This window comes from Zosterops lateralis (assembly GCF_965231275.1).
Source record: "Zosterops lateralis genome assembly, chromosome: 1".
Taxonomy (NCBI): domain Eukaryota; kingdom Metazoa; phylum Chordata; class Aves; order Passeriformes; family Zosteropidae; genus Zosterops; species Zosterops lateralis.
This window is the reverse complement of record NC_139762.1, coordinates 92,852,603-92,877,351: the sequence shown is the minus strand read 5'-3', so window position 1 is coordinate 92,877,351 and position 24,749 is coordinate 92,852,603. Positions and strand designations below refer to the sequence as shown.

The 24,749-nt window shown below is 43.0% G+C and overlaps 1 protein-coding gene across 2 annotated transcripts in view; it reads right to left on the bottom strand.

Moving 5' to 3' along the window:
- RIPOR2 (RHO family interacting cell polarization regulator 2) overlaps positions 1–24,749 on the bottom strand; it is a 69,097-nt gene that overhangs the window by 20,645 nt on the left and 23,703 nt on the right. For both annotated transcript variants that reach the window (XM_083868221.1, XM_083868222.1), the window contains exons 2-10: positions 13,479–13,605; positions 12,187–12,342; positions 11,474–11,552; positions 11,234–11,257; positions 10,163–10,216; positions 7,217–7,366; positions 6,240–6,303; positions 2,296–2,339; positions 888–1,013 (exon numbers count right to left, since the gene is read on the bottom strand). In XM_083868221.1, coding sequence (XP_083724347.1) covers positions 888–1,013; positions 2,296–2,339; positions 6,240–6,303; positions 7,217–7,366; positions 10,163–10,216; positions 11,234–11,257; positions 11,474–11,552; positions 12,187–12,342; positions 13,479–13,605 — 824 coding nt within the window. The remainder of the gene's footprint in view (positions 1–887; positions 1,014–2,295; positions 2,340–6,239; positions 6,304–7,216; positions 7,367–10,162; positions 10,217–11,233; positions 11,258–11,473; positions 11,553–12,186; positions 12,343–13,478; positions 13,606–24,749) is intronic.

Below are 24,749 nucleotides of genomic sequence, written 5' to 3'. Positions count from 1 at the left end.
TGAGGACTTCCACAGATCTACTGTTAATGAACCACCTCCATGTATGTTGTTACAGTAAGAGTAGAGTACTATTCATATTTAGTGATATATTTGCCTGGAAATTCAGAGTGACAGTACTATATGCAGCTCCTACACAAACCAGCCTTTGCCTGTTTGCTTTAAAGTCAGTTCTTAAGCTTTTTATGTGTAAGTGTTTGGACAGAGTCCAAAAAGGGAAGAGAATATACACATTAACCTTAATAATACTGGGATTCTTCTGTACTGTAAAAAGGGATTCTCTCCTAACATTTCCACCTTAAACCTGTGTGTTAGAGTGACTCACCATGTGTCACAACTTGCCTTTCATTGAAAACCTACTGTCTCACACATTTGGAATTATTTTGGTTGTGGGTTTTGTAATCACCTGCATTTTTTTTCATAAAGTATTTGCAGTGTCTAAGTGGGCCATTTCCCCTAAGACTTTTAAGACATTCCTTTGTTTAAGCTACCTAACCAGGGACATCTGGAATGGTTTTTAGCAGCAATTTATAGACAGGGGTGAGAGATTGGGTATCTCTAGGTTGGAGGCTTGTTGGAAAGAAAGCATATGAACTTTCTGCCAGGAGAAAACTGTCTTGAGAGGCTGGGGGCAATGAAGAGATGGAACAAGTGATGGAAAGACTCCAGTTTGAGAAGAAAATCTCTCCCACAGCTCTCAAAAACTGATTAGTCTTGTAACATCTAAACTGGACAATACTACAGCACTTTAGTAGGTGTGTCAGAAATACTAATAATGGCTCATTTCTAGAGAGTTTAATGATCTGCTTCTGTGTTTTTGCTGATGGTGCATGAGAAGGCAGGTTCTTGATTCCTGCCTTGCCAGCAGCCAAAGGAGTCAGCATGTATACCTTAATGGAGATCAGTCCAACAATGAGAGGGAGGAAAACCATCTCTTCTCCATCCCAGCTTTGCTTGCCATTCACTTCTATTTTGCCTTTCAGTTTCCATCGCTGGCGACCATAACGCATGAAAATCTAAAAAAGAAAAATCTTTTTATTTTCTTGAGAAATCTGCTCTCACAAGGCACAAATATCAAAAACAGAACTGGGGAAAAGGTCTGAGAAAGGTAGGAAGAGTTAGTGGTGTAAGTGCTGCCCATTCACTTCCCATCACATCAGAAGGAAAAATCTACTGGAGGATCTCCCAGCTCTCTGAATTGCTCCTTTTGGTATCATACCCTTCACCCAAATTTTTAACTTCATGTAACTTGATGACCCATAACACAGCTGCAAGGCATTTAATTCCATTTACAGGGAAAGTAGCAGGGCAAGGGAGATTTGGGAGGGCAGGATGAAAGCACCCATGGTCTATCCTAACATCTACAACTTGCTGGATCTTCTGACTTCCCAGGCAGGTGAGCTTTCTGCCATTCCCCATCAGAGACCTCCCCAGCTGTGAGGTTTTGGCTGTCTGATGATGGAAATGAATGACATCTATAGTAGAGTAACCCATTTTGAAGCATCAACAGCAGGAAGACAGGAAGACCACTTTGGGCCACCTGGGAGACACCTGCACCAACCAACTGACCCCACAGAGGAAGAAGGAGTGAGAGCAGCAGGAGTTATTTGTCACAGGGAATGAGAGTGGGAACAAATGAATCTATCATTCAGGCAGCTAGAATACACTGGTTGAGGGGATCCACTATGAATCCACTGCAAATTTCTTGCAAGGTTAGTTGTGTTCTGGTAGAGCTGGAGGCTTTTCTTTTAATCCATCTCTAATTAATAGGCTCCCAGGTAATTAATAGGTTCTCTACTGAAATACTGCAATGACCAGAGATTCTGATGCAGCCTCACAGGAGGTAATATCTGGGTCTTGAGAAATGAGTGAAATTCAGTGTCTTTCTGCTACTTAGCTCTATGATGAATTAGAGTCTATGCATTCAGTAAAGGATTCTCGCAAGGATGCGTTCCATTTGCCCAGCGGGAATGGGATGGGGCATATATTGCTTTCTTTCCCAAGGGAATGAGAAACTTTTGTCACAAATAAGATTTTTAAAAGCTAAAAAATAAAAGCTCGTAGTTCTTCAAATAGCCATCTGCATGTAAAATCCAGGTCTTCTCACAGATGCCCTGACAAAAGCAGATATATAGAGAATCACAACGTTTTTCAGAGCTCATATGGGAAAAATAATAGCTGTTTATTGAGGTGCTGTTGTGAAAAGGTTTTGTTCATCATGATATAAAAAGCAGCACAGGTATGCCTTCCTTTTGATTCTTTTTCTGTTTAATAAACAATAAACTCATGCACACATACCTCATACTGATCTCCTGGGCAGAGCCGAGCGAAGCCAGCCAGACCTGAGAAAGAAAGACACAGAGGGGCTGTGGGAGGGCCTGGGCTGCCAATCATGGCTGAGCCCAGAGGTGGGATGCAGTGTGCCTGGGGCCACCACTGCCACACTTGGACAGAAGAGAACAACACTCTCCTGCAGGCCCCCAGCTGCTGTTCATATCCCCCCTCTTACTGCTGCCTGTACACCCTCCAAACCAAGACAGCCTACCATCTTAATTTTCTATTTTCTTCTTTATTTTGTATAAAATTTGTTGGGCTGTGGTCTCTTGCACATTAAAGATTTATACCTTCCAGCTTTTTTCCCCTATGAGAGCCTAAGGTTTCCTTTTATATAAGTAACTATAGAGAAAGGAGAAACTGCTTCCTGACATCATCTGGCTTCAGACACTCAGCTGAGAGCCCTTCCCATGCTGAGGTGTAGGTGAGCTGCTGATCCCCCTGGAGTGCTGCTTAACACTAACCCAACCCAGCTCTACACTTCAACACAGATTCCTTTTTAGTACATCTTCAGAGAGACACAGCAAGCAATAGGGGCTCCTTCTGCTTGGCGTTTCCATAACATTATCATTCCCATAATAGCTGAGTGTCTTTCAATAGCAAGTGCATCAAGAAATATGACTGACATCTGTAATACCAGATTAATCCCACTTTTCCCCAGAGCAGAAGAAGTAGCACAGCAAAGCACTTGTGATCTATGTGTGGTTTGGGGGTTTTTTAAGGTAGGACACAACAATGCTATTTTTATATCACCACTGTGCGTATAAAATGAAAGTCTCCTGAGGGACCACGCTGAAATCCAAGGGGAATTACCACTCCTCTCCTGGCCTGCTGACCTGCTTTTCTACAGAATTCAGCTGGCTGTTTTTCCCACAGAGGGAGCTTCTCCTTTCTCATAGATCCCCTTAGTATGTAACCATTGCACTTGTTTTGGTATAAAAACTTACCCAGCTTTGCCTGCGTGAGCCTAAATCTATGCCTCTAGTGTTGCAGTGCCCAAAGAAACCGTCTTGAGGTTACACACATGTCTATGTGGCAGAGAAAGGGATGCCACAACAGAACATACAGGAGTGTGTTAAAATCAAGGCAAGTATGAGGAACCCTAGTGGTGCTGCATTTGCAGGGATGAATTAATCCTGCTAGCTGTACTGTAGGAGCAATTCAATCCCTGCATGCAGTCATGGACTGTCCCCGTGATCTGCTTATCTGCCTCTTCCATTTCTTTGCCCAGAAAATAGTTTTCTTTGCTCATCTTAGTGTTTAGCAGAACAGAGAGGCCCTTGCACAGAGCTCATATTACCAATTCCTTTCTAATTTATTTACTGTTTATAAATAATTTAAGATTACTAGCACTCCACCACTGCTTCTCTCTCCCCAGGCATGTTTTTGTAAGTGAATTTGATCTCTCCTGGGACACATCATCAAAAGCACGTGAGGAAAATAAAAGGTCTTTTCTTTGCCCAGTGGATGGAGTGGGTGGGTGAGGAAACCCAAGCTTAAAACTCCATATGGATGTCTAGGTCTATGAGCTGTGACTGGCCCAGCCAGGCTGGTTAAATCTTTTTAGCATGATGAAGAGGAGGCCAAATGCTGACTTGACAATAGGGCATAAGTACTTTCACAGGAAACAAGTTTTTGGTGACTGAATGGCTTTTGGGGACTAAAAAAATGGGCAGGAACCAATGGCTCTATCATACAATTTCAAACATCACACTTTTGTAAATGCACTGGGCCTTTGTTGCAGACAAAACAGGAGATTGCTTCTGGGGGGGTCAGCATAAGTAATCAGGGGACAGGGCCATCACGGGGCTGTGATAAGGAGGCAGGGCCTCCTGAAGCTCACACAGCATGTGCAGCTCTGCTGGTGTGCAGGATGCTGGTGACTCTGTGCTGCAGAGCCACTGGTCTGTCAGGCCAGCACATTGTTCTCTCTTGAGTGAAACATCTGGGCTTTTCACCTCCTGCTGTCCTGGCTTGTCAAAAAGCTGCAAGGGCACTTTCCTGTACATCACAACAGGACACACAGATTCCATACAGGAATTTCCATACTGAGTCTCCCCAGTAAATTTCAACAACTGATTAATCCTGACCAGTAGTTAGCTATGCCTGCTGGCACATTTATTATCTTGATTTTGAAAAATGATTAGGCTTTTTTTTTTCCCTATAAATATCAGTCATAAAAGCTCTGTGCAGCTCCCCTGCTTCCTGACAGCATTGTGTAGGTTGGCTTGCTTTCAGTGTAAGTGACAGAGGGCACAAAATAAAAATAACTTTCACTGGAATGGCTAGGAACAGATAAGCTTTGGGGAGAGGAATGCTTTGATTTTAAATTAGATCCTAAAGTTAGCTGGATATGCTGCAGTGTAACTTAAGGGGGACACTTGCTGTGTGATCTGCAGGCTTTTGTGCCAGAGCTGTTGCAAGCCTTAGCAATAACGATGGCTGTACTGTCCTATAGGATTCCTATTCCTAGGGAAAACTATCTAGATAGAAATCTCAGATGCCCTAATTAGAGAATACTTAATACAGCATTTCTCTTTGCTGTTTTCTAATTTGGGCTCCTTTATGTGATGCAAACTGTCCAGAAGCAGCTGCTGCTTGTGCTTTGTGCTCTGCTCCCACACGTGAGTGCAATACCTGCCTTCTCCAGAGCCCCTGAGTTCTGCCAGAGGATTTGGCATCCAAAAGAGAAGGGCCAGACCTATTCAGCCAAGACATTTTTGACACTGTGACACCTTCTGCCACATGTCCCACTGTCAAGAACTGTGCACTGCATTTACAGCAAGTAAAGAAATGCTCCAAGGGAGCTGGAAAATCCCTTTATATACTCTGACATTGTTTCATTCATCATGTCCATGTTGTGGTTCTGCAGTGTGTTCCTGTACAGAAATATCTGGCTCAGTCTCTGTGTGTTCATCTCAAACCTGAGGGACAGAGCTAGGAGAGCTCCAACATCTGCTGCAATTGTTTTCTCTAATATGAGAGCACAGAGTAGCTATTTTAATTTAATCTAAGATTAAACTTAATCTTATGCAATGCAATCATAGGAAACAACTGTGACAAGGCAGGCAGAACCAAAACCTTGTATGAGGTTTGTGAGCTCTCAAAAGTCCACCAGCAATACTGTGGATGTTTTAAATGGCAAGATATCAAGTGAAAAATTAAGAGTTCATACATATTTAGATGCTGATTTTGTTTTATAGAACTATTCTCATGCCAGTGACTGAAGATCCAAAAAAGATATCCCCTCCCAATCTCTTCTTTGAGACATTGAGTCTTAAAGGGACAACAGCATTAGCAATACCTGATGATCCATTGAGACTTCAAGTAAAACTGATTCCATTGTATTCAAACCCATAAACTCCCCATCATAAAGACAAGGAATAGAATGGAAAGGTGAATGCCATCACAGAGTTATCTAGGAAAACTATCTCCAGCTTTTTGCTGTTTTTACATTTGGTTGAAAATAGTATTGGTCACAATTAGCAAAAGTAAAGGAGTTAGAAATAGCTGATGTTAAATTAAGAAGGTATTTTAAATTTCAAGTTCAGCTCCATGGAAATTCAGGTAATTTCCCAGTCACCTTCTCAAAAAATTACTGAAATAAAGGCAAAAATTACAGCAGCCTTTGAAATTAAATTGCTTTGGCTGTTGAGAGGAGTCTTTGTGGGAAGTAATTAGTCTAGAAAACAAAAAGCAGAATCTCAGAAAGTCTGTAAACATTGGTGTTCTGTTTCTGTAATCCTTTCCAGTGGGCAGGGGTGTAAACTGGGGGTTTGAAGGCTCAGCAATGGGTGGGGGGGTTGGAAACCCCACCTGTCATAAAAGCATGTCCCAATTCCCTCACCAATGTGTGCAGCGACTACTCCTCTTTCTGAGAAAGAAGGGAAAGGTGAAATGGCACTTACCTTTCATCTTGATGCAAAATTCCCCCAATAGGTTTTCCAGCTCTGCTTCTATGGTACACATGTTCTGTGTTGGAAAAGAGAACAGTGAGGTCAGACAAAACTTCTTTGGGATTTTTTTTTTAAGGTCTGTTAGTAAGGATAGATTCTGTTAGGCAATTTAAAGATATTTTGCAATAAAATCAATCTCAGAGCCATCCTTCTTGCTTAGCTAGGTCTGGCCCTAAAAAGTGGCAGCTACACCTGTTTTTTTTTGACACTGCAACCCCGTGCTCCTCTGCTGCTGTGTGCTAATCCTCCTGATGGCAAAAGGAGGATTTGCCCTTGGAGTGTAACCTGCTCACTCTTCTGGTCTTCTCCAGCCAGGACTTGTGCCAGCAGCAGCAGCTCTATGCCAAGGTGGCTTCCAGCATGATTTCACCTCTCAAGAAACATGAACTACATTAAAAAAGAAGACTGTGAGAGACTAGATATTAGACCCTCTCCAGCTCTTCCTTCAGGTTTTAGAAGGTTGTCCCAGCTTGTGTGCCAGGATGTTTGCAACACTATTAGACTGTTGTTCATCATCTATTGCCTGTTTAATAAGATAGATTTTGATCACAGCAAGTGCAACATGTAGGATGCAGCATATGTCTGTAGGCACATGGTTTCCAGTCAACCTGCCATCCCTAATCCTGCAGGCTGGAAGGAAGTAGTTAGAGTTTAACTAGATTTAGGGCAGATTTATGCTTTTGCTTTTGTGCTGCAAAAGCTCTGGCTCTCATGGAGTCTAAACTATTATTTCAAAGAACTCTTTGGGTGCACGTAATCTGTCTTTGTCAGTCATCAGTTATTCACCTGAAGAAAAAAAAATACTAATTCTTTGCTGAGTTTGCTTTTATTTCTTCTATCTTGATTAAACACTCCCTGAAATTAGTGGCAAAGTTCCCATGGCTTTCAAACAGTGTGAGAGTGAAAAGAATGAACTGATGAGGACGTACCTCTGTGTACTCCTTGTAACTCCTGTTGATTTCAGTCAAACTCTCTCGAGCTGCTTTGCTGGCAGGAGACATTGCAAAAGCTTGCTTCATTTTGCTGGCACCATCACAGAGACGTCTTTGGATACAATAGGCTTCATAAAGCTCATCCACCTAGTGGGAACAAGGAAAATGTACTGAGAAAAACCCCAGAAAACCCAGCACAATAAAAGCAACACAATGGAGTCATTTTCATTAAAAGAAAACTCAGCCGAACCATTATATCCAATGGAGGGGCTGAGGAAATGAAGCTGTGATAGTGTTACAGTCTGTGGAAAAGAAACACAAGATAAAAGTAACTTCCACTACAAAAATCTCAATAGAGCAACAGTAGATGCCAGCAATTCACCTTCTTGCCCTGCATGCCTCTAAGCATTGCTACTTGTGTTCTCCCCATCCTACTAGTGAGGCAGGAATGCAGCCAGCTTCCCAAACATCTCGCTGTGGAAGAGCTCTTTAAAAGGCAGTTGCAATGCCCACGCTGCCAAATGTGACCGGAAGTGGTAAATGGCACATTTAACAGGGTCAGCAGTGGCTTTGGTTCCCTAATATCAGCCATGGATCAAGGCTGTTGCAATATTTGACTAATAGGTAGTATTGGAAGCTGGGAGTGGTATTTTGAATTCTCACCCTCCATCCTCCAGAAACTGGGAGTCATACTAGGAATCAGCACAAGTGAAGGGCTTACAAACAGCTGATGTCAAGTTAAAAAAGTATTTTGAACTACAATCCCCCCAGACATTTACATCTGGTCATCTTCGTATGCTCCTTTGACATAACTTTGGGACCCAAAATACTGTAAATGAGATGGAAGTTTTGCAAATCATAGTCACACTCTCTTTGAAGTCTCACCTGGATCTAGCTTTAGAGGGGCAGCGGATTTACATACTTTGTGCTTTGGTTTCCTTTTTCCCTCTAATCCCTGTAGTGAATGTATACATTTACTGCAACTGAGTACATATATACACCAGCTATATATAGTGGTTTATATTTTTATAAACTGAATCTGTCAGATACAGAAGATGTGGGTTTTTTAACCTATCAGGGTGAGGGGAAGAACAGGAATGGAAGAAGTTGTCTCTTCTTTTGGCTTCTAATGTCCCTCCTAAAACAGGATGCTATTTGAGTTTTACCTAAAATAACTCTTTCCATTGTTATCTCTGAAATCAAGAAGTCACTCTGTGTCCCACAGTGCTCCTGCTCAGTACTGGATTTCCATGGCAGAATTTCTCTCTATGAAAGCATCCAGCACCTTGGCTTCATCACTCTGTGGCTGTGGGCTGCATTAGAGCTGAGCCTGATGTGACAATCCAGGCATGTTTTAAATCCCATTTTCCAAGCCTGCTTAGCCTCAAACAAAAAGTGCTGTTGGCTAGTTTGTTTGGAATGGGACTTGTCTTCCTGATGGCTTCAAAGTTTTGGGTCACTTTTTATAAGGCCATCTTGGATAACTGGTGGCTGAAGCCTCTGACCTGAGGGCATCCTACCCAAAACAGGGAATGCTTTGCAAAGTGAAGGAGTCCAGCATAAGGTAATGAAGACATAGGTAGTATTTTGCCATTTTGAAGTTACAAAAAAAGCTTTCTGCACTCATATTGACTCCTGTTTCTCTTGCAAGCCAGCAAGCTAAAGACAGCTACTATAAATAGCTGTCACTTGGTATTTACTTCTGACATCAGAGAGGAGCCTTGGTGCAGGATTGATATTCTGCTCCTGCCCATGTGAGTGTGGCTAGCACATGCTCATCTGCTCCCCAAGCATGTGGGATCTACTGTGGTGCACCCTGTCCTCCTTGCTTTGCTTCCTCTACAGAGCAGTGGCAGGTAAAAGACAGAAGGCATATCTGTGTCCCTGATTAAATACTGCTGAAAAAACCCTCCTCTATCACTAAAACCAAAGATGTTTCTCCACCTGCCCAAGCCTGTGGCTTTAATGCCACACACTCAGTTCCTTTTGTCTCTGTTGCTGTGGGTTACAGAGAGTGAACTCATGCAGTTGGCAAGCCTGAGTAACACTGACCAGCGTTACCTCTTGCATTTGGTGCTTTTCACTCTTATTATATACCCAGAAACCATTAGCCCTGAGCAGGCTGAAGTGGGAAGGATTTGAATGGAAATGTTCTTCAAGTACTAATTTTTGCCATTCATGTTGCCAGCAAGAGAGTAGGTGGCTTGGGGAACAAAATCTCAGTCTATCGCCTTATGATTTATATTTTTATTTTCGGCTCCAAGAGTAAGAGAGGACTAAAATTAAAAGGTTTGGATAGGTTGTCATAATTAGAGGACTTGAAGCTGCACAAATGCTTTTCAAATGACTCTCAAAAGATGTTTCATCTGTCAAAAATAATTTGTTCCTTTGTCAGGCTCAAAAAAGTAACTAATCACTAGCAGATATGTTTATAAGAGAATACATGCCATGGATTTTATCCAGCTCTGAAATGTATTAGTGTAAATCCCAAGTACCTCTACCGATATTCTCATCAATGCATTCAAGTGGATGTGGGCCCCAGACCATGCAGCAAAAGCATTAGCAGTGAAATCCAGGAATAAATCCAAGCTAGCTGCTGTGTGTGCTAGAGATAACTGCTGAATTAAATTGCTTTCAGATGCAACTCTCTTTCTACCTAAAGTCTGACAGTAAGCCTGCTATGGGATAGATTTTCCCAAGCAACTCTCCAACCCTATGTTCCCTCTGTACCAAAAGCATGTGGGAGTGTCTTGGGGCATGGCTGGACCTTGGGGTCTATGTGGAAACCCTTTCTTTGGCTCTGACCACCAGCCTATCGTGGAGAAAACAGCAAATCTGGGAGCGGCCTCCTCAGTACAAAGGGGTAGCAGGAGGTCAAGGGTTTGTTTCCTCTATAATATAGGAACAGATGCAGAAGAAAGATGATAGGAGAGAGCGCAGTACCTTGCTAATGTGGAACTCCAGCCTTCTCATGTATCTCTCAACTGCTTTGATTTGCTGAAAGAAAGGAAAAGGCAGAGGGTGAGGCACCTTTAAATAAATCAGTAAGGCACTGACACACTAGCTCCATGCTAGTCCCAAGGGATCCCAGATATTCCTCCTTAAAACATACAGGATTTCCTTGACCATGAATCTGGAATCAGTTGTCCTACTCTACTACTGTTAAGCTGCTGCTGACAATGGAGCTCTTTCGCTTCTTTACCTAATGTATATTTTTATGTAAAAAAGAGTTTTTATTTGATGGGATTTCTCTAGGTTTTTTTAATTATTATAAGGAAAAAAAAAAGAAAGCAGAGGTTTTTTTAGCTTAAAGAATAATATTTTCAGTACTTTAAATTCCAGTATTAATATGGATCAGGTTTTGCATTTCAAGATCCATTGTCTTCCTTAGCAAGCTGGTTTTGAGAATAAACCCAAGCTTGGCATTTTGACTAAAAAAAAAGTCAGACTTGTTCAGGAAATGTTTTTGAAAGTTTTCTTTCACCAAAATTTTTGTGCAGGGAAAATATATTTTCAGTTTTTCTTTCTTCAGAACTGGCAGAAGCAGGAATGAACTGGAGCTTGACCTGGATCCCCCCCAGCCCCCTGGTGTGCCACTATCAATCCCCTCGACAGCCCAACTGAGTGAAGCTGGCTGAGAGAATTTGCACAAGGAAATGGATTTAATGGCTGTCAGCTGACAGAAAAAGGAAGTCTCTCCTCTGCTTCCTTCCTTCCTTGCCTGGCAGGGGTCTGTCTCTCTGTCTGTGCCCATCCCAGAGCCAGGCTGACCTGGCAGACCTCAGAAAGAGGGTTGGTGGGCTACATTTGATGCCAGATTAGTGAGCACACTGTGTTTGATGCTGCATTAGTGGGCAATACCAGAGATCCTGGGAAGAGGAGGGGAGTGGGATTTCTTCCTTTAAAAATACAGGTGTTGGTTTGGCTAGCAGATCCCTCTGAGAAAGGTTTCCATGTACACTGTACAGATATTAATGCCTCCTTGCAAAATGAGTGTTAAAGGGAGTAACATACCTTATCTAAATCGTACAGGACTCCCTGAAACAGAGAACACAGAACTGATTAATTTTGCAACACAGCAGCACCATGAGAAAGTAATATTTGACACTCAACAGAAATCACAAACAAGAGCATGGATAGAAGGGAAGAAGAGCATCAGTGCAAATTCCCTGTATCCCACACCCATCCCCTGGCTGCTCCAGCACCTCAGGAAGGCCACTGTGCACCTACACGATGACAAAACATGGCACGTACCAGGCGTGAGTTTCTTTTCATGTCTTTTAACTGTGTAGTCAGCTTATCCAGCTCTGTCTGGTGAACTTCCAGATACTCACTGCAAACACAAACCAGAGAACAAGGCATGAGCTCTGCAGAACATACCAAGCTGGCTGATGACTATCCTAAAAGAAAATCTGCCTGACAAATGGCTTTCCTCACTGGACGTGTTTACAGACAAAAACTCATTTACGTTGATCTGTCCTAAAAGCAGCTCCCTGCTGCCTTTTGGGGAATAAATAGGAGCCCACTTATTTAACTGTGTATAAGAGCTCGGTGTTCTCTTTACACTGAACAACCAGTTTCAAGAAAGCTAATCTGCTGCTTAGTTTATGGGCTGGTGCCTTCCAGTCGCTGCCCCTGTATCTGGCTGATAAAAGCCCTGTTATCATCTGGGATGTTATCTGAAAGGCAATATAAGCCTTTGATAGGACTCTAGGAAACAGAGGGAAAAAAAAAATCTGATGTTGAAATCCCAGACTTTGGGAACTTTTCTGAAAATGTGAATGGAAATGGGATTCTGCCTCCTGTATTCCTGTTTCCCATACAAGTATTTTAGATACCAAGTGTCACAATCCGGACTTCAAGAGGTGTATGTTCATCTCTTATGAAGAAGGATCCCTGTTCTAGTTTCTGTAGGCTCTAAAATGTCACAGAAAGCTTCAATCAACAAGCAGGATAAAAGCCCTTACTTCAGGCCACTCTTCAGGGCTCGGTAGACCTCTTCCATCCTTTTAGGCTGAGGTTCTTTGGGTGTTGTGCTGTTCTTATGGCCCAAATTATGCATTTTCTTCACCTTTGCTTGGGGCTTCTTGAGCACAGAGGAATTTTCAATAAAGGAGTTACACCTGCAAAATGAACATCAAAGAGGAAGAAATCCCTATAAATCATAGAAATCTCAAAGGAGTGTAGCTTGAAGAAATCTTCTGATATTATCTCTGCTAGCAAAAATGAATCTGCTTCTGTGCCTGCCAGTTAAAGGACTGCATTTCTTCACAGGTTAAGAATCTGAGCAGCCTGGGATATGTGCTTCCCAAGACAAATGCTTGTCTGGAAATGCAAGGCCGAGTTTGAGGCTTGTCAGACACTTCTCTGTCTTATACCATGCCTGTCCTAACTTACATTAGAGAGCCCATGAGAGAGCTGAGCTACATCCAGGTGTGCTAAAAAGAAAGGGGAGCCCAGATAATCTCAGGTGTGAAGCCTGCAGGTCCTAAGGAAGACTGAGATTTGATTAAGAGAGTTTCTGGAGAACAGCATCACACCACTGGTCTTGAGTGTGGAGTGTGTGGCAAAGTGAGGACAGCTGTGCTGCATACAGGTGCCTCTTTGGAGACTTTGCTGGTGGGTAGGTCAGCATCTAACAACTATCACTGACTTGGGCTGACAGCAGGAGGCAACCCTTTGCCTGCTGTTAATCCTCAATTGCTAACTGGTGGTCTAACTGGGAGACTACATAAGTTAAAATCAATTGTAAAGTGGCCTCTGGGAGCATCCAGGACTGGATGGCTTGGGCATGGCTGACCCAAAGCCCTGTCTAGTTAAGAGGCAGTGCACAGAAAGGCTCTGCAGCCAAGCTCAGGGAAACAGCTTGTTTTGAATTCATAGTGGTGCAGCAATGAGAAAACTGTCTTTTAGGCAGCAGTGGTCTTAAACAGGAGTTGATGGCAAGTGTATCGTGTGCAGTGTTCCTGCACATTTCACATGTTGAAAAGATCACTGCATAAGTTAAAATGATTCTCTGAAATTCTCTCACAGCTCTGAGGCATGTGAGGAAGCCCTGCATTAATGAGGGAGAGGCAGAGGGTAACAGCTTAATTATACAAACAACATACAGAGACATTTTAGCCTAGGACACTTTATTTGGTAGTGTGTCAGAGAGAAAAAAGTCCTCTCTCACCTCTCTTCCCCCTTCATCCCCTAAAGCCCAGGACTCCCTTGCAGCCTGATTTTGAAGTTCCCCTTAGAGAGCAAGGGCACTTGCCTGGACCGTCTTTCCTGAAGCCCGCTGAAGCCAGCAAAGGACTGGCTTCTAATAATCCCATTAGGACCTCCTGGGGAGAATGAATGTGATCCTATTGACATGATTTCAGGCAGCCTTGGAGATATTCCTGAAAAACAACAGAAAGCACATCAGAGAGGATGGGGTTATGGTAAAATGCAGGCAGTGAGGCAGGACAGCCCGGTGTCCATCCATGACATTAAGGGGTACCTGAACCCCACAAGGGGCTGCAAGCCAGAGCACAAATCTGTTTGCATTTCCAAACCATTCCCACTCAAAATGGTTTTGAAAAAAAACCAGATCATTCCTACTCAAAACCAAAATAGGTAAAATCTATTTTAACTTCTGACTTCCAGCCCAGGGCCTACAGAAAATGTACCGGAGACAAAAGAGGGTCTGGATGTGGGACTAGAAACCAGATACTTCAGTGTGATAATCCCAATGCCAACCCAAATTTCTACCATGCCTGGCATGCTTCACCCCCAGTCCCAGTGTCCCCGTCTGTCCTGGGAATTACTATGGGAGCATGCAAAGCTCTTTGGAGGCACTCACCATCACTGCAAAGTGTGATTACATACAGTAATAATTTTAAAAAGGATTGATACATCATGAACTCCCTGCAGCATCCCTTTGATCCTTGCTCCCATGGCTGTTCAGCCCAGGGGCTGCTGAGAAGGAAGATTGGCTGGGTGTATGTGCAGCCATGACATGCCATGATAAGAGGGATACCCTCCACTGTGCAGAGAGAGGAGCAAATAAGCTCCAGGCACTTATGCTCTGCATTTCATGTGTCCAGAGGGGCTCAGCAGGGAGGAAGCCCTTGCCCTCTGTGTGCTCATTTCCAATGCCCAGCTTGGCATCTGCACTAAACTAGGAAGATTTCAATCCATCCACAAATAAATAGCAGAGAAGTGCTACGGCTCACAGCAGCTCTATCTGCTGCCACAAGGGAAAAGGGGGATGCCTTTATCTTCCTTTTCTCCTTAATCCACTGTTTTTCTTGTCTCTGCCCTCGGCAGACAATTAAATTGATTTTTCTGCTGGCTTGGTTTTGTGCTGCTCTGGCAAGAGGAATGGCCCCACCAATCCGTGGGGAGCACCATGGCCAAGACAGGCCAGGCAGCAGGAGAAAAATGGGGATGCTGGAGAAGAGGGAGCTGGTCAGCGGGTGCTGCCAGATGCAGCTCCCCTGTCCTGCAGGACCCATCCTCTCACTGCCTCCATCCTTCCTGGGATGTCAGTTGAGCTGATGACACCAGTGTGCTGTGAAATGGACTGAGAAACTAGGCCAGCTTAAAAATAACCTGACAGAAAATGAAAAAGATGGATTTTAGCAATTTTTTCCATCTATTTTAAAAGCTGGACCCAGCCTGCCCCATGCCCCCAGTTCATTTCACTCCAGTAGCTGGGCTGAGGGACGAGCTTGGTAATGAAGCAGGATGTTATGGCAGGGGATGGAGCTGCCTGCAGGCAGTGGAGCTGATGTTCTGTGAAACTCTGACCTACAGGGCTGAGGGAGTGATAGCAAGTCTAAACCACCCTCTCATCCCCACAAATCAGGAATGATTGCAAGTGCCCAAAAACCCAGCCATTTGTGAAAGCCAGAGATCTACACTGTAAGCCTTCACAACTGAATGTATTTATTAATGATAAGCACCAGAGCTACGTGGTGCTTGCATGGCAAACATTCACTGCAAAAAGCAAATATAAGAAGAAACATTGTGCACTGCTCAGTTATACTTAATTTGTAGCATTAAGCTGGGCAAATACTCTTTGGTGTGGCAGTACGTGCCATGGCAAACTACTGTTTCTCTTTGGAGGAGACTGCATTGCCCAAGGAGCTGCTTTCTCAGGAATATTTCTGCAAGACCTCTGCCAGAAACACCTCCAGTCCCAGCACCGCCAGCACTACTGCTAATGAGACATTTTCTCTATTGCACAACCCAGCCAGAGTACATCTTCCTCTTTTGGAAGTGAGGGCTGTCCCCCTGACTGAACAGCCTCAGAGATACCACACGGGGAGCAGTCAAAGACAGTTTTCTCCTCCCCTGTGGTCAGCAGGTAATGGTACTTCACCATTCCTGCCCCTGGCCTAGCCCAGATGCAGCCCACCCAGCTCAGGGCTCAGAGAGTTTAACCACAGCAAGGATAAACCCCTGAGACAGAGAAGTTGCTGTCAGACAGACCAGGACCATGAGCACCTGTATTGGGCAGAAACACATGGTTAGGGGAGAGGGTGGAGGGAGCAGAGAGGGTCTGGGGCAGTTGCTCCTCACAAACTCTTAAGATACCACAGTGAGGATGCACTTTGGCTAACTCCCACAGGGATAAACATGCTCCAAGCCACAGCTGGAGGTGCTTGAGTCTTCAGTCAGTGAGAGCCCAAATTTGGCTCCGTACTCACCCCTACATCCATAAGGTCCTCTGCACACCTCTGCAGGGTTGAGCTGTGCTCAGGCCTGCTGGTGTCTGGCACAGCACTTGCCAGAAGGCATTTTGCAGCTTCCAGGGTCAAACCTCACATCCCTATAGTACAGAGTTTCCCTGTGCCAGCTTATGCCTTACAGTTCAAACTCCATAGAGAGCCACCTCCTGAGAGACAGAGTGGAAACCACCCGACCACAGTACTCTGGGGTCTGTACAGCAAGCTCCCTTTGGGTTTGCAAATAACTTTTAGACAATTAGGCTGCAATCTACTTGCTCCCATACAAGGATTTGCATTAAAAATCGGGTCCAGAGTGCCAAGGAGCAGAAAATCCCTTGCAAGTGTTCAGGACTTGCATCGCTTGACAGAATGATTAATACACACACCCTGACAACATCTGGAGACCTAGGAGGAGCCAGACAACACTGACAGTCAGAGGAGATTTAGCTGCATAAACATCAACCATTCCTCAAAAAATAAGAGAGACAAAACAAAACTTGAAAAGAAAAGGGTTTGAGATTCAAAAGTGTTGAGAAAATGAAAATAACATCTTCTGCATGATGTCTTTTCTCTATTAATATGAACAGAATATGAATGGCTTTCACTCTGAACAGAATCTTAGTGTCCAAATATGACTGTGCAGAAACACTGGAACTGTTTTGATTTTCTTTTCCTTTGGGCAAACTTAAAAAATAAATAATCTTGGAAAAGGAATGTACTTATTTATTTTCTTTATTTTGCTCAAGCACTCAGATGGCTTTGAAAGGCTTTAGAATCTGAGACTTTCCCCAAGATACCAGAAAAAATGTGCAAGAAGTGCAATTGAAATGCAAATTGAAGACCTGCCTGGAGCTACTTTAGCTTTGCTTTTGCATAAAATGGTCAGAGCTCAGAGCCCAGATAGGCTTGTGGCCTCTCCCTATATATTATATATAATCTTGGTGAATAATGTATGTTTAATTTCTGTACAGAAGAAAACTGAGATAAAAGGAGGTAACAGAGTCGGAACAAGTGTAATCTCCCAGTTCTGTTCAGTTATTTTCCATTGGTCAGGTTAAGGTTGACTCTATTATACAAATACCATCTGTTCTTAAGATTTAAACTAATGTTCATAATATGACATCTCAGACACTTCCACCCAACCTCAGAAAATTGCAGACTCTGCATCAGCCCCTTGGCCCAGATTCAGAGAGACAATAGTTGCATATGGGCACCGCATTGATGGATTATTAATGATACCCATCTCGCAAATACACTTTGAGTGATGAGTATCTGTCATGTTGTTGTGATCCTTTGTTGAGAGGGGTTTATTTTCCTGCCTCTTAAACCATTCACAGGCCTGTCTGCTATCAACTACACAAAACCTACCTCTGAATTTAATAATACAGCTGTATCCTGATGATATGCATGGATGCAGTTGCTAGTATAATTTCAGAAAGGCTCAGCCCATGAGGACTCACCCAGATCTCTTTCTGACCTGATGGGTATCCCCACAGCTGAACACTGCTAAGGGGATTCTGGTGCTACGCCAAGGTGGTGATCAAGTTTCTTGGTCTACATTTAGCAGTTATGTGATATAATGCTACTGTCTTCTACATGCAGTATAAATTTTGCTCTCAATATAAAGCAAGTTGCACATCTAAAATGATATTAAATGCTTCTGTGATTTGAGAGATCCACTTCAGCAGTGGATATAATGACTTCGCTTACACTTTTAAATCTATATAGTTAATGAACCAGGGATGTTTCATTTTAAAGACACCGCTCTCCTTACTGCTAAAATAAGCACGCCCTGTGTAGAAGTATAATTAATATAATTAGTACTGCCCATGCTAAGTGCACAGCAGTTGAATGATGAGCCCATCAGTGAGTCAAGGGATAAGGTGAAATCCTATCAGTACTCCTCTGCCCTATTCGCTGACAGCTTGCAGCAGAGAATGGCAGATAATTGATGATGTCTCTGTCCCCAGGGAAATAAAAGTCCCCTCTCTCAGCTCTCCTTTCAGTCTGGAAATGGGGAAACAGCTGAGCCTGAGCTAATGAGTGGGGAAGGGACAATCACTTCCAGAGGGCTGCCCTCTCTTTATCACCCTCAGCACAGACCTCTACCTCCCACAGTGCCAAAATATTTGATAAACAGTGTGGACTTCGATTCAAGCTAAGAAGGGAAATTCAGGCAGAAACATATCTGCTAAATCTAGTTAACTTTTGCACAGCTCTTTTTTTTCTTTGCTTCTTCCCCATGACCAGTTTGGAGATGGTATTTTTTGCTCACCACATGATGAGGGGAAGTTGGTTTTGCTAGACATGTGCTAGCAACCATATAAAGCTGCAATACAGAGTGGTGATGGTGTCCTTGAGTCCTCCTGTTCTCTCCTTGTAGAGCTACAGTTATGGCTCCAGGTCTAGAATTTGCTGCAAGGTGTCAAGGAGCTGTCTGCAGCTGAAGCTTCGAGGACACTCCAGGATTACATATAATCACTGATTAAATGGGAATGTGGGGTAGGACTGCGTGACAAAGCATCCTTGATAATCCCTTTTTCCTATATTATTTTCCTGTGTGACAAATAGTTCAAGATCCATTCTGGATCTAAGGAGAGGTAATCCCTACAAGTGAGATGGTTTGTGTGTTAATTCTTTTGTCGATCCATGATGGTCTGATCCATGGCTGTCTGTTAAAAATTAAGTGATAATTATTCAGGTTAAGGCGAGCTGAGGGGGTCCACTGACTAATGCGAGTGTATGGCTACAAAAGCCAACTAATTCTGTTTGGCATGCTAGGAACATTTCTTACCTGCAAACCTGGGGTATGTCTGACAAATGAGCTGATGTCTTTGTGACTAATAAAAGAAAAGAACATTTTCCCTCTCATCTATGCCAAGGTCTGTATTCTGCTTATTGGGCTGGCTGTCCTACAAAGGTAGAAACTTTTAAACTCAATGAGATAACATTTAGGACCATGCATCTCTCCAAAAGACAATCACAATAAGGGAAGGAACTGTTATGCCCTAGAAGTCATGTCCTCCTCCCAAACTGCCAATTCTTTCTGCTTTGCATTCATAAGCCCAAAGAGCATAATGCAATTCTAAACTTACACAGGCTCAGTTCAGTGCCAAGCTCATTCTGTGCACCTTCAACTCATGCTGCTTGCTTTTGTAGCCTCAAGTCTAATAATTTTTAATATTTATTTTCCAACTTCTTCCTTCTGATTTAGCTGAATCACTTCAGGAATACAAGGCCAGCATGGTGAGTAGCCCAAGTAACCACCTGGAACGTATGATTTCCATGTTCCCTAGGCTCCTAGAAGGTACAGTGGTATGCATCTTGGATGAGAAAATAGACATCCTTTTGGGTTTTTTTAATATAAAAATTTGACAGTGATGTGTGGGTAAGAGTGCTCAGAAGCATTATAAAAATTTTCACAGGAAATTTAATTCTTGAACAAGAGGTTTTACACTTTCAAGACAAAAACTCTTAGGCATGAGTGAGCAGGCTTATAATTTCTGTATATGTCAGGAAGATTTCTGTCGGGTGGGGGTCTCCGGGAAGCACCTGTAGAAAGGTGCCTTCTGTTGGTCATTCAATTACACAAATTACAACCTTCACAACATATTTTATCCTCCCAGTGATTGGGCTGCTGCTCCCTTGTGCAGGGCAGCATTTGCTAGAGCTGTACAGACATGTGAGCTCCATCTGAAGAACTATTCTTGGTTGCCAGAATAAAATCATGTGTATTCTTTCCACTGAAGTCCAAGCCTTAGAGATATTCCTAAATAGTAGCATATGGCTACACTGACAAGCATGCTTCCCGAGCCTACGTAAGCTGGTGAAAGGCCAATGGATCCATGAACTTCAGATGCTGATTTAAGTACAGAAAGAGCCATGTGGGCTTACCTGCATGGCTGCAGAGAGCAGTGCTGCACAGAGAAGGAGCTGCAGCTCAGATGGAGCCCCTTCATTCAAACCAGACATGTGGGAGCACAATGGAACACGCCTGGGTGGGCATCAAAGCCATCAGTAGCCACAGCACAGGAAGGGAAACTTCTGCCCCATCTCTTGCAACAACAAGAATCTTAGCTTAGCCCAGCTTAGCTCATCCTGCTCTTGCTGAGGTGGCCTCTTCCCCATCACAGACATCCTCAGCACTGATCATCCACAGGATCTCTCTGAAGGCTTGAGCGCACTTCTCACTGATGACTTTATGTCCATCAGGGACACCTACACTGATTCTTTTATTAGCTGGATTTCAGTACCTTCAGTTTGGGTGGATTCAGTTTCTACAATGCATAAAAAAATGTTTATGCAACTGATGCATCTTTTATAACTCTTAAGCCCACAGCTAGAGGCTTTACTTTTTCATGCAGAAATCCCCTCAACTGAGTACGAGGTGCCATTACCTGTTCCTAACAAATGAAAAATGTAGTATTTCAGTACCAAATTTCAGCTTTTGTTTCAAATAGTATCAAGCCTTAGGAAAAAGGTTAATAGCAAGGCTTGTACTTTATGGTCTCATTTCTGTAAGAACATTTTAAATGCTGCATGTAAGTGCATTTTCAATTCAAATGATACAGTATTTGCTAGTTCATTACTAGACACCTTGAGCAGAAATACAAATTGTCTACCAAGTAGAACAGCCCGTGTTGTTTGTTCTGCTCCTCCTACCCAAACTAGATGATGCACATAAAGCAAAAAGCAATAGTAACAGTAAGAAAAAAGCTCACAATCCAAGTCAAGAGCAAAATGGTAAAGTAGATATGGCTGTAAATGCATAGAATCTGATAGATGCTCCCACTGCAATATAGCTCCATAAATTCAGTAAGTCATCTCTCACACCAGTCTAGGTACCAAAGTCAGTGTGAGAACTTTTCATTTCATTTTATTTTTGTCATAAAACATGCCTTTGGCTCCAATTCTCATCCCCTCACTAGAACACAGAAATAAGGATTGGCAGTGGCTAAGGTGAAAGCAGCACCCTTTTTGTCTCATACCACAGTTAGCTTTCTTCCTCCTCTTTTTTGCAGCTATTCCTTCACCAGAGCTCTCAGTGCAATGCCCCCGTTTCTTGGCTTTTGTTGCCAGGGAGCCTCTGCTTAACCTCCCCCCAGAGAAAGAACTACTACACCTTCTCCTTACTACAGCTAAAAACTGAAGGAAAGGGAAATGCAAATGAGTTATTTCACTGTAATAAACCCAAGGAAAATAAATTTGATCCTAAATGGCTCCACACACAACAGATGGGTTCGTGGCAGCTGACCTCCTTTTTTTTCCATTTCCAACATTTATTTCACACTGGTGGCTGGGCTGAGCATGCGCAGGAGCCCACATGGAGCCGTCCCTAATCTTGCTCCCTACAGCATTAGAGACACAGGGCAATCAAGATATTCAGCTGGCATTAGCATAAATAAGCAAAATTTGGTCTATAACTGTACTTATGAGTGTGGCTGAGGGATCAGAATCTGACCATCTAATTACATTTGACATTCATTCATCTCAAACCCACCCCAGTATGCAGAATTATGTTTGATTAGAAGTCAACTCCAATTCTCCTCATCACTGATAATTCTTTATGTCAATGTAGGATTTAATTAAAAATGAAGTCCCACTGCCGTTCAAGTGCTGGCAAATAATCCAAAGAAAAAGCACTTCTGAAACCCAGCTGAGAACAATCTTCTCATGCTTTAAATCCACCTTGCACAAAATCCCTAACAGGCGGTTCAGCACAAGTGACCTGAGCACACAATTAAACACATTGTTGTTCTGGCAGCACTGCACAGTAATAAAGGTGCAAGACTTTGGGCAGCTCTACTATCTATCCCTGCATCAGGAGATAAACTACTAGGAGCAATCTTGTGGGCAGTAGTAGGACTAGCAGGATGCAAAACAGGTTGCGGGAACTCCTCCATCTAGAAGCAGCCTGGCTACTTCTCTACTTCTTTTAGCATACGCCTGGTTGACCATAGATGTTGGGTAGAATTTTAATTTCTTAGCTCAGACCACAAAAAGTGACCAACTTATTGCCCATTTTGGCAAGCATTAGCATTAAGGGAGGCCTAGGAACATGTGAGTGCTGTGGGTGGGTCTCCCTTGACCCTTACTGACCAACAGTAACACCTGGGCAAGCCCAAGAGTAAGGAGTAACAACTGAGCACAAGTGGGATTAAGACAGCCCTGATGTCAATAGATGCAACTCTAGTGGGAGTCCTTTGGCAAAATCCATGATGAATCTGAGCAGTGACCTAAATTTGCACGTCAAGTGTAAGCAGCACAGAGTGGCTTCACTTTCTCAGACTGTGCAAGGAACGAATATAAAAATCTTCTCCGTGACAGGAGAAAAAAGCAACGGCTAGCAAAGTTGTTCTTGAGAATGCTGATTTCTTTACTTACTTTGCACCAATATTTTTGCTCTTACAACCCCATTTAATGGTAGCATCATGGGCAAGGACAGCAAGCTGAGCACACTATTTCTTTGCAACTGCAGGAAAATAAATGCATCAAGTAAATACATGCAGGATGGTTTGGATAACCAGTGGGCTGTTCTAGAGATTATTTGTTTTGCCTGAGCCAAGACAGACAAACTAGCTGTTCCCAGTACCCACTCAGGTACGCTCTAATATAAGCATGAGTGAGCTAAATTAAACAAGTAAGACAGGCTTTCCATCCCTGAAAGGAAAGTAAAACATCATTGTTGTCAAATCCTTTCAGCCACTAATGAGATACAAACGCTTTGCTGCTCCTCTTTAAATACATGGGATTAGGGTGACTTAAAACTCCGTGGATGTTTATATGATTGTCCTATTTCCAGGAGTGTCGTAATGGCACACTGCTCACTATACTGTTGAAGACACACCGTTATATGTCCTAGGATGAAGATCTTTAAAGCTGGATGTTCTTTTCCCAGACATGAGCATTGCAGAAACAGATTTATTTAATCTTTTTGACACCTTACAAGTGTGGCCACTTAAAAAGCATTGCCATAAAAGTCCTGTGTTACTTCATTTACATTTGGCTATAGCATCTGTCTGAAGCTCTCTTCCAGTACATCAAGTTGTTGAACACTCTCCATGCCCAACTAAGAATGGCTGTCTGCTCTGATGTAATTTGCTTGTCTCTTGGCTTCAGTTCATTTTCAAATTCAGAACTTCAGTGTTCTTATATACATGACTTTTGAAAATTTTATTTGAAGTTATGGCAGAGTTTATTATTCTCTTGGCTACAGTATTTTAAACTTTAAAAACCTCTTGAAGGCACAGGATACAAGAGCACATATCTAATACCATGAAACAGCCTAAACTTCTCCCAAAACACCACCAATTTCTCTGGTCAGAATCATTAAAGGATCTCTAAGAACCATCTGAAAGAGGATAAAAGGGTAAGGTTCTATGCTAGGGTCCCTCTTGGAAAAAGCTTGTGTTAGTGACACTGGTGCTTGAAAAAGACCGATGACTAATGGGGCAGCTGAGCAAAATAAAAAAGATGACTGCTATGTGCAGACTGCCAGAAGACACAGCTATCCTAACCCTGTCCCACTCAGTTATCATACAAGCATCCACAAAAAGAGCAGAACAGCTTTATAGACACACATGTGTTTACAGAAATCACTTGAAAAAAATATCTAGAATTTTAGGGAGACCTGCTCTCCTGGTCACCACTTTCTGAAACCACATTTAATTTCAGCACTTATCAAGATGACTCAGCAATGTGCAATTGGAGCCCAGAAAGCCAGCAGTATCCTGTGCTGCATCAAGAGCAATGTGGGCAGCAGGGCGAGGGACACGGTGCTGCCCCTCTGCTCTGGTGAGACCCCGCATCAAGTACTGCATCCCTGCCTGGGGCCCTCAGCACAGGAAAGACACAAATATGCTGCAGTGAGTCCTGAGGAGGGCCACAGAGATGATCAGAGGGATGAAGCACCTCTCCTACAGAGATAGGCTGAGAGAGATGGGGTTGCTCAGCTGGAAAAGGTTCCATAGACTGGATTGTAGCCTTTCAGCACCCGAAGGGGGCTTGTAAGAAAGATGGGGTCAAACTTCTCAGCAGGTCCTGTAGTAACAGGACAAAGGGCAATCTTTTATAACTAAAAGAGGGTAGGTTTAGACTAGATATAAGGAAGAAATTATTTACAATGAGGGTGTTGAAACACTGTAACATCTGCAACAGAACAGCTGCAGATGCTCTATTCCTGGAAACATTTGAGGTTGACTTGGACTGTACTTTTGAGCAACTTGGTCTACTGGAAGGTGCCCATGATGGGGGCAGGATAGGAACTAGATGGCCCTTAAAGGTGCCTTCCAACATAAATCATTCTACAACTCTGAGTTTCTCAGTACAGAAAAGTTATTTTCTCTTAACTCTGCAATAGCTTTCTGCACCTTGGGGCAAAGGAGGTTACACTGAACAGTCACTGGCACAGTTCTGGTTTGGGCCAGATCGGGCTTTCTTACACAACTACTGTGCAGATTTTGGGAAGCATGGACCAGGGACCATTCCCAAAGCAGTCTTGACATACTTTCCTCCTTTGAAGGGCAGAGGAGTGTAATGCCATAGATACAGGCTGGTCTGTACCTGCTGCTGTTCCTGCCCAAAAACATTCACAAATGCCTGTAGCTTACTGTCACAGACAAAGCCAATGCAAACCTGATGAAACCCTTAAATCTACAGCAAGTAGATCTAGTCAGGGTTAACTGGCAAATTTTATTTGTAGTGGACATTAAAAAAAACCAAATCCTGAGTTTAAAGATTAGTTACCATTTGAATTTTCTAGACACAGATATTACAGATAAACCAAGCATGAACGGAAAAGATCTGACAGTATTTTTTGTCACTGAAGT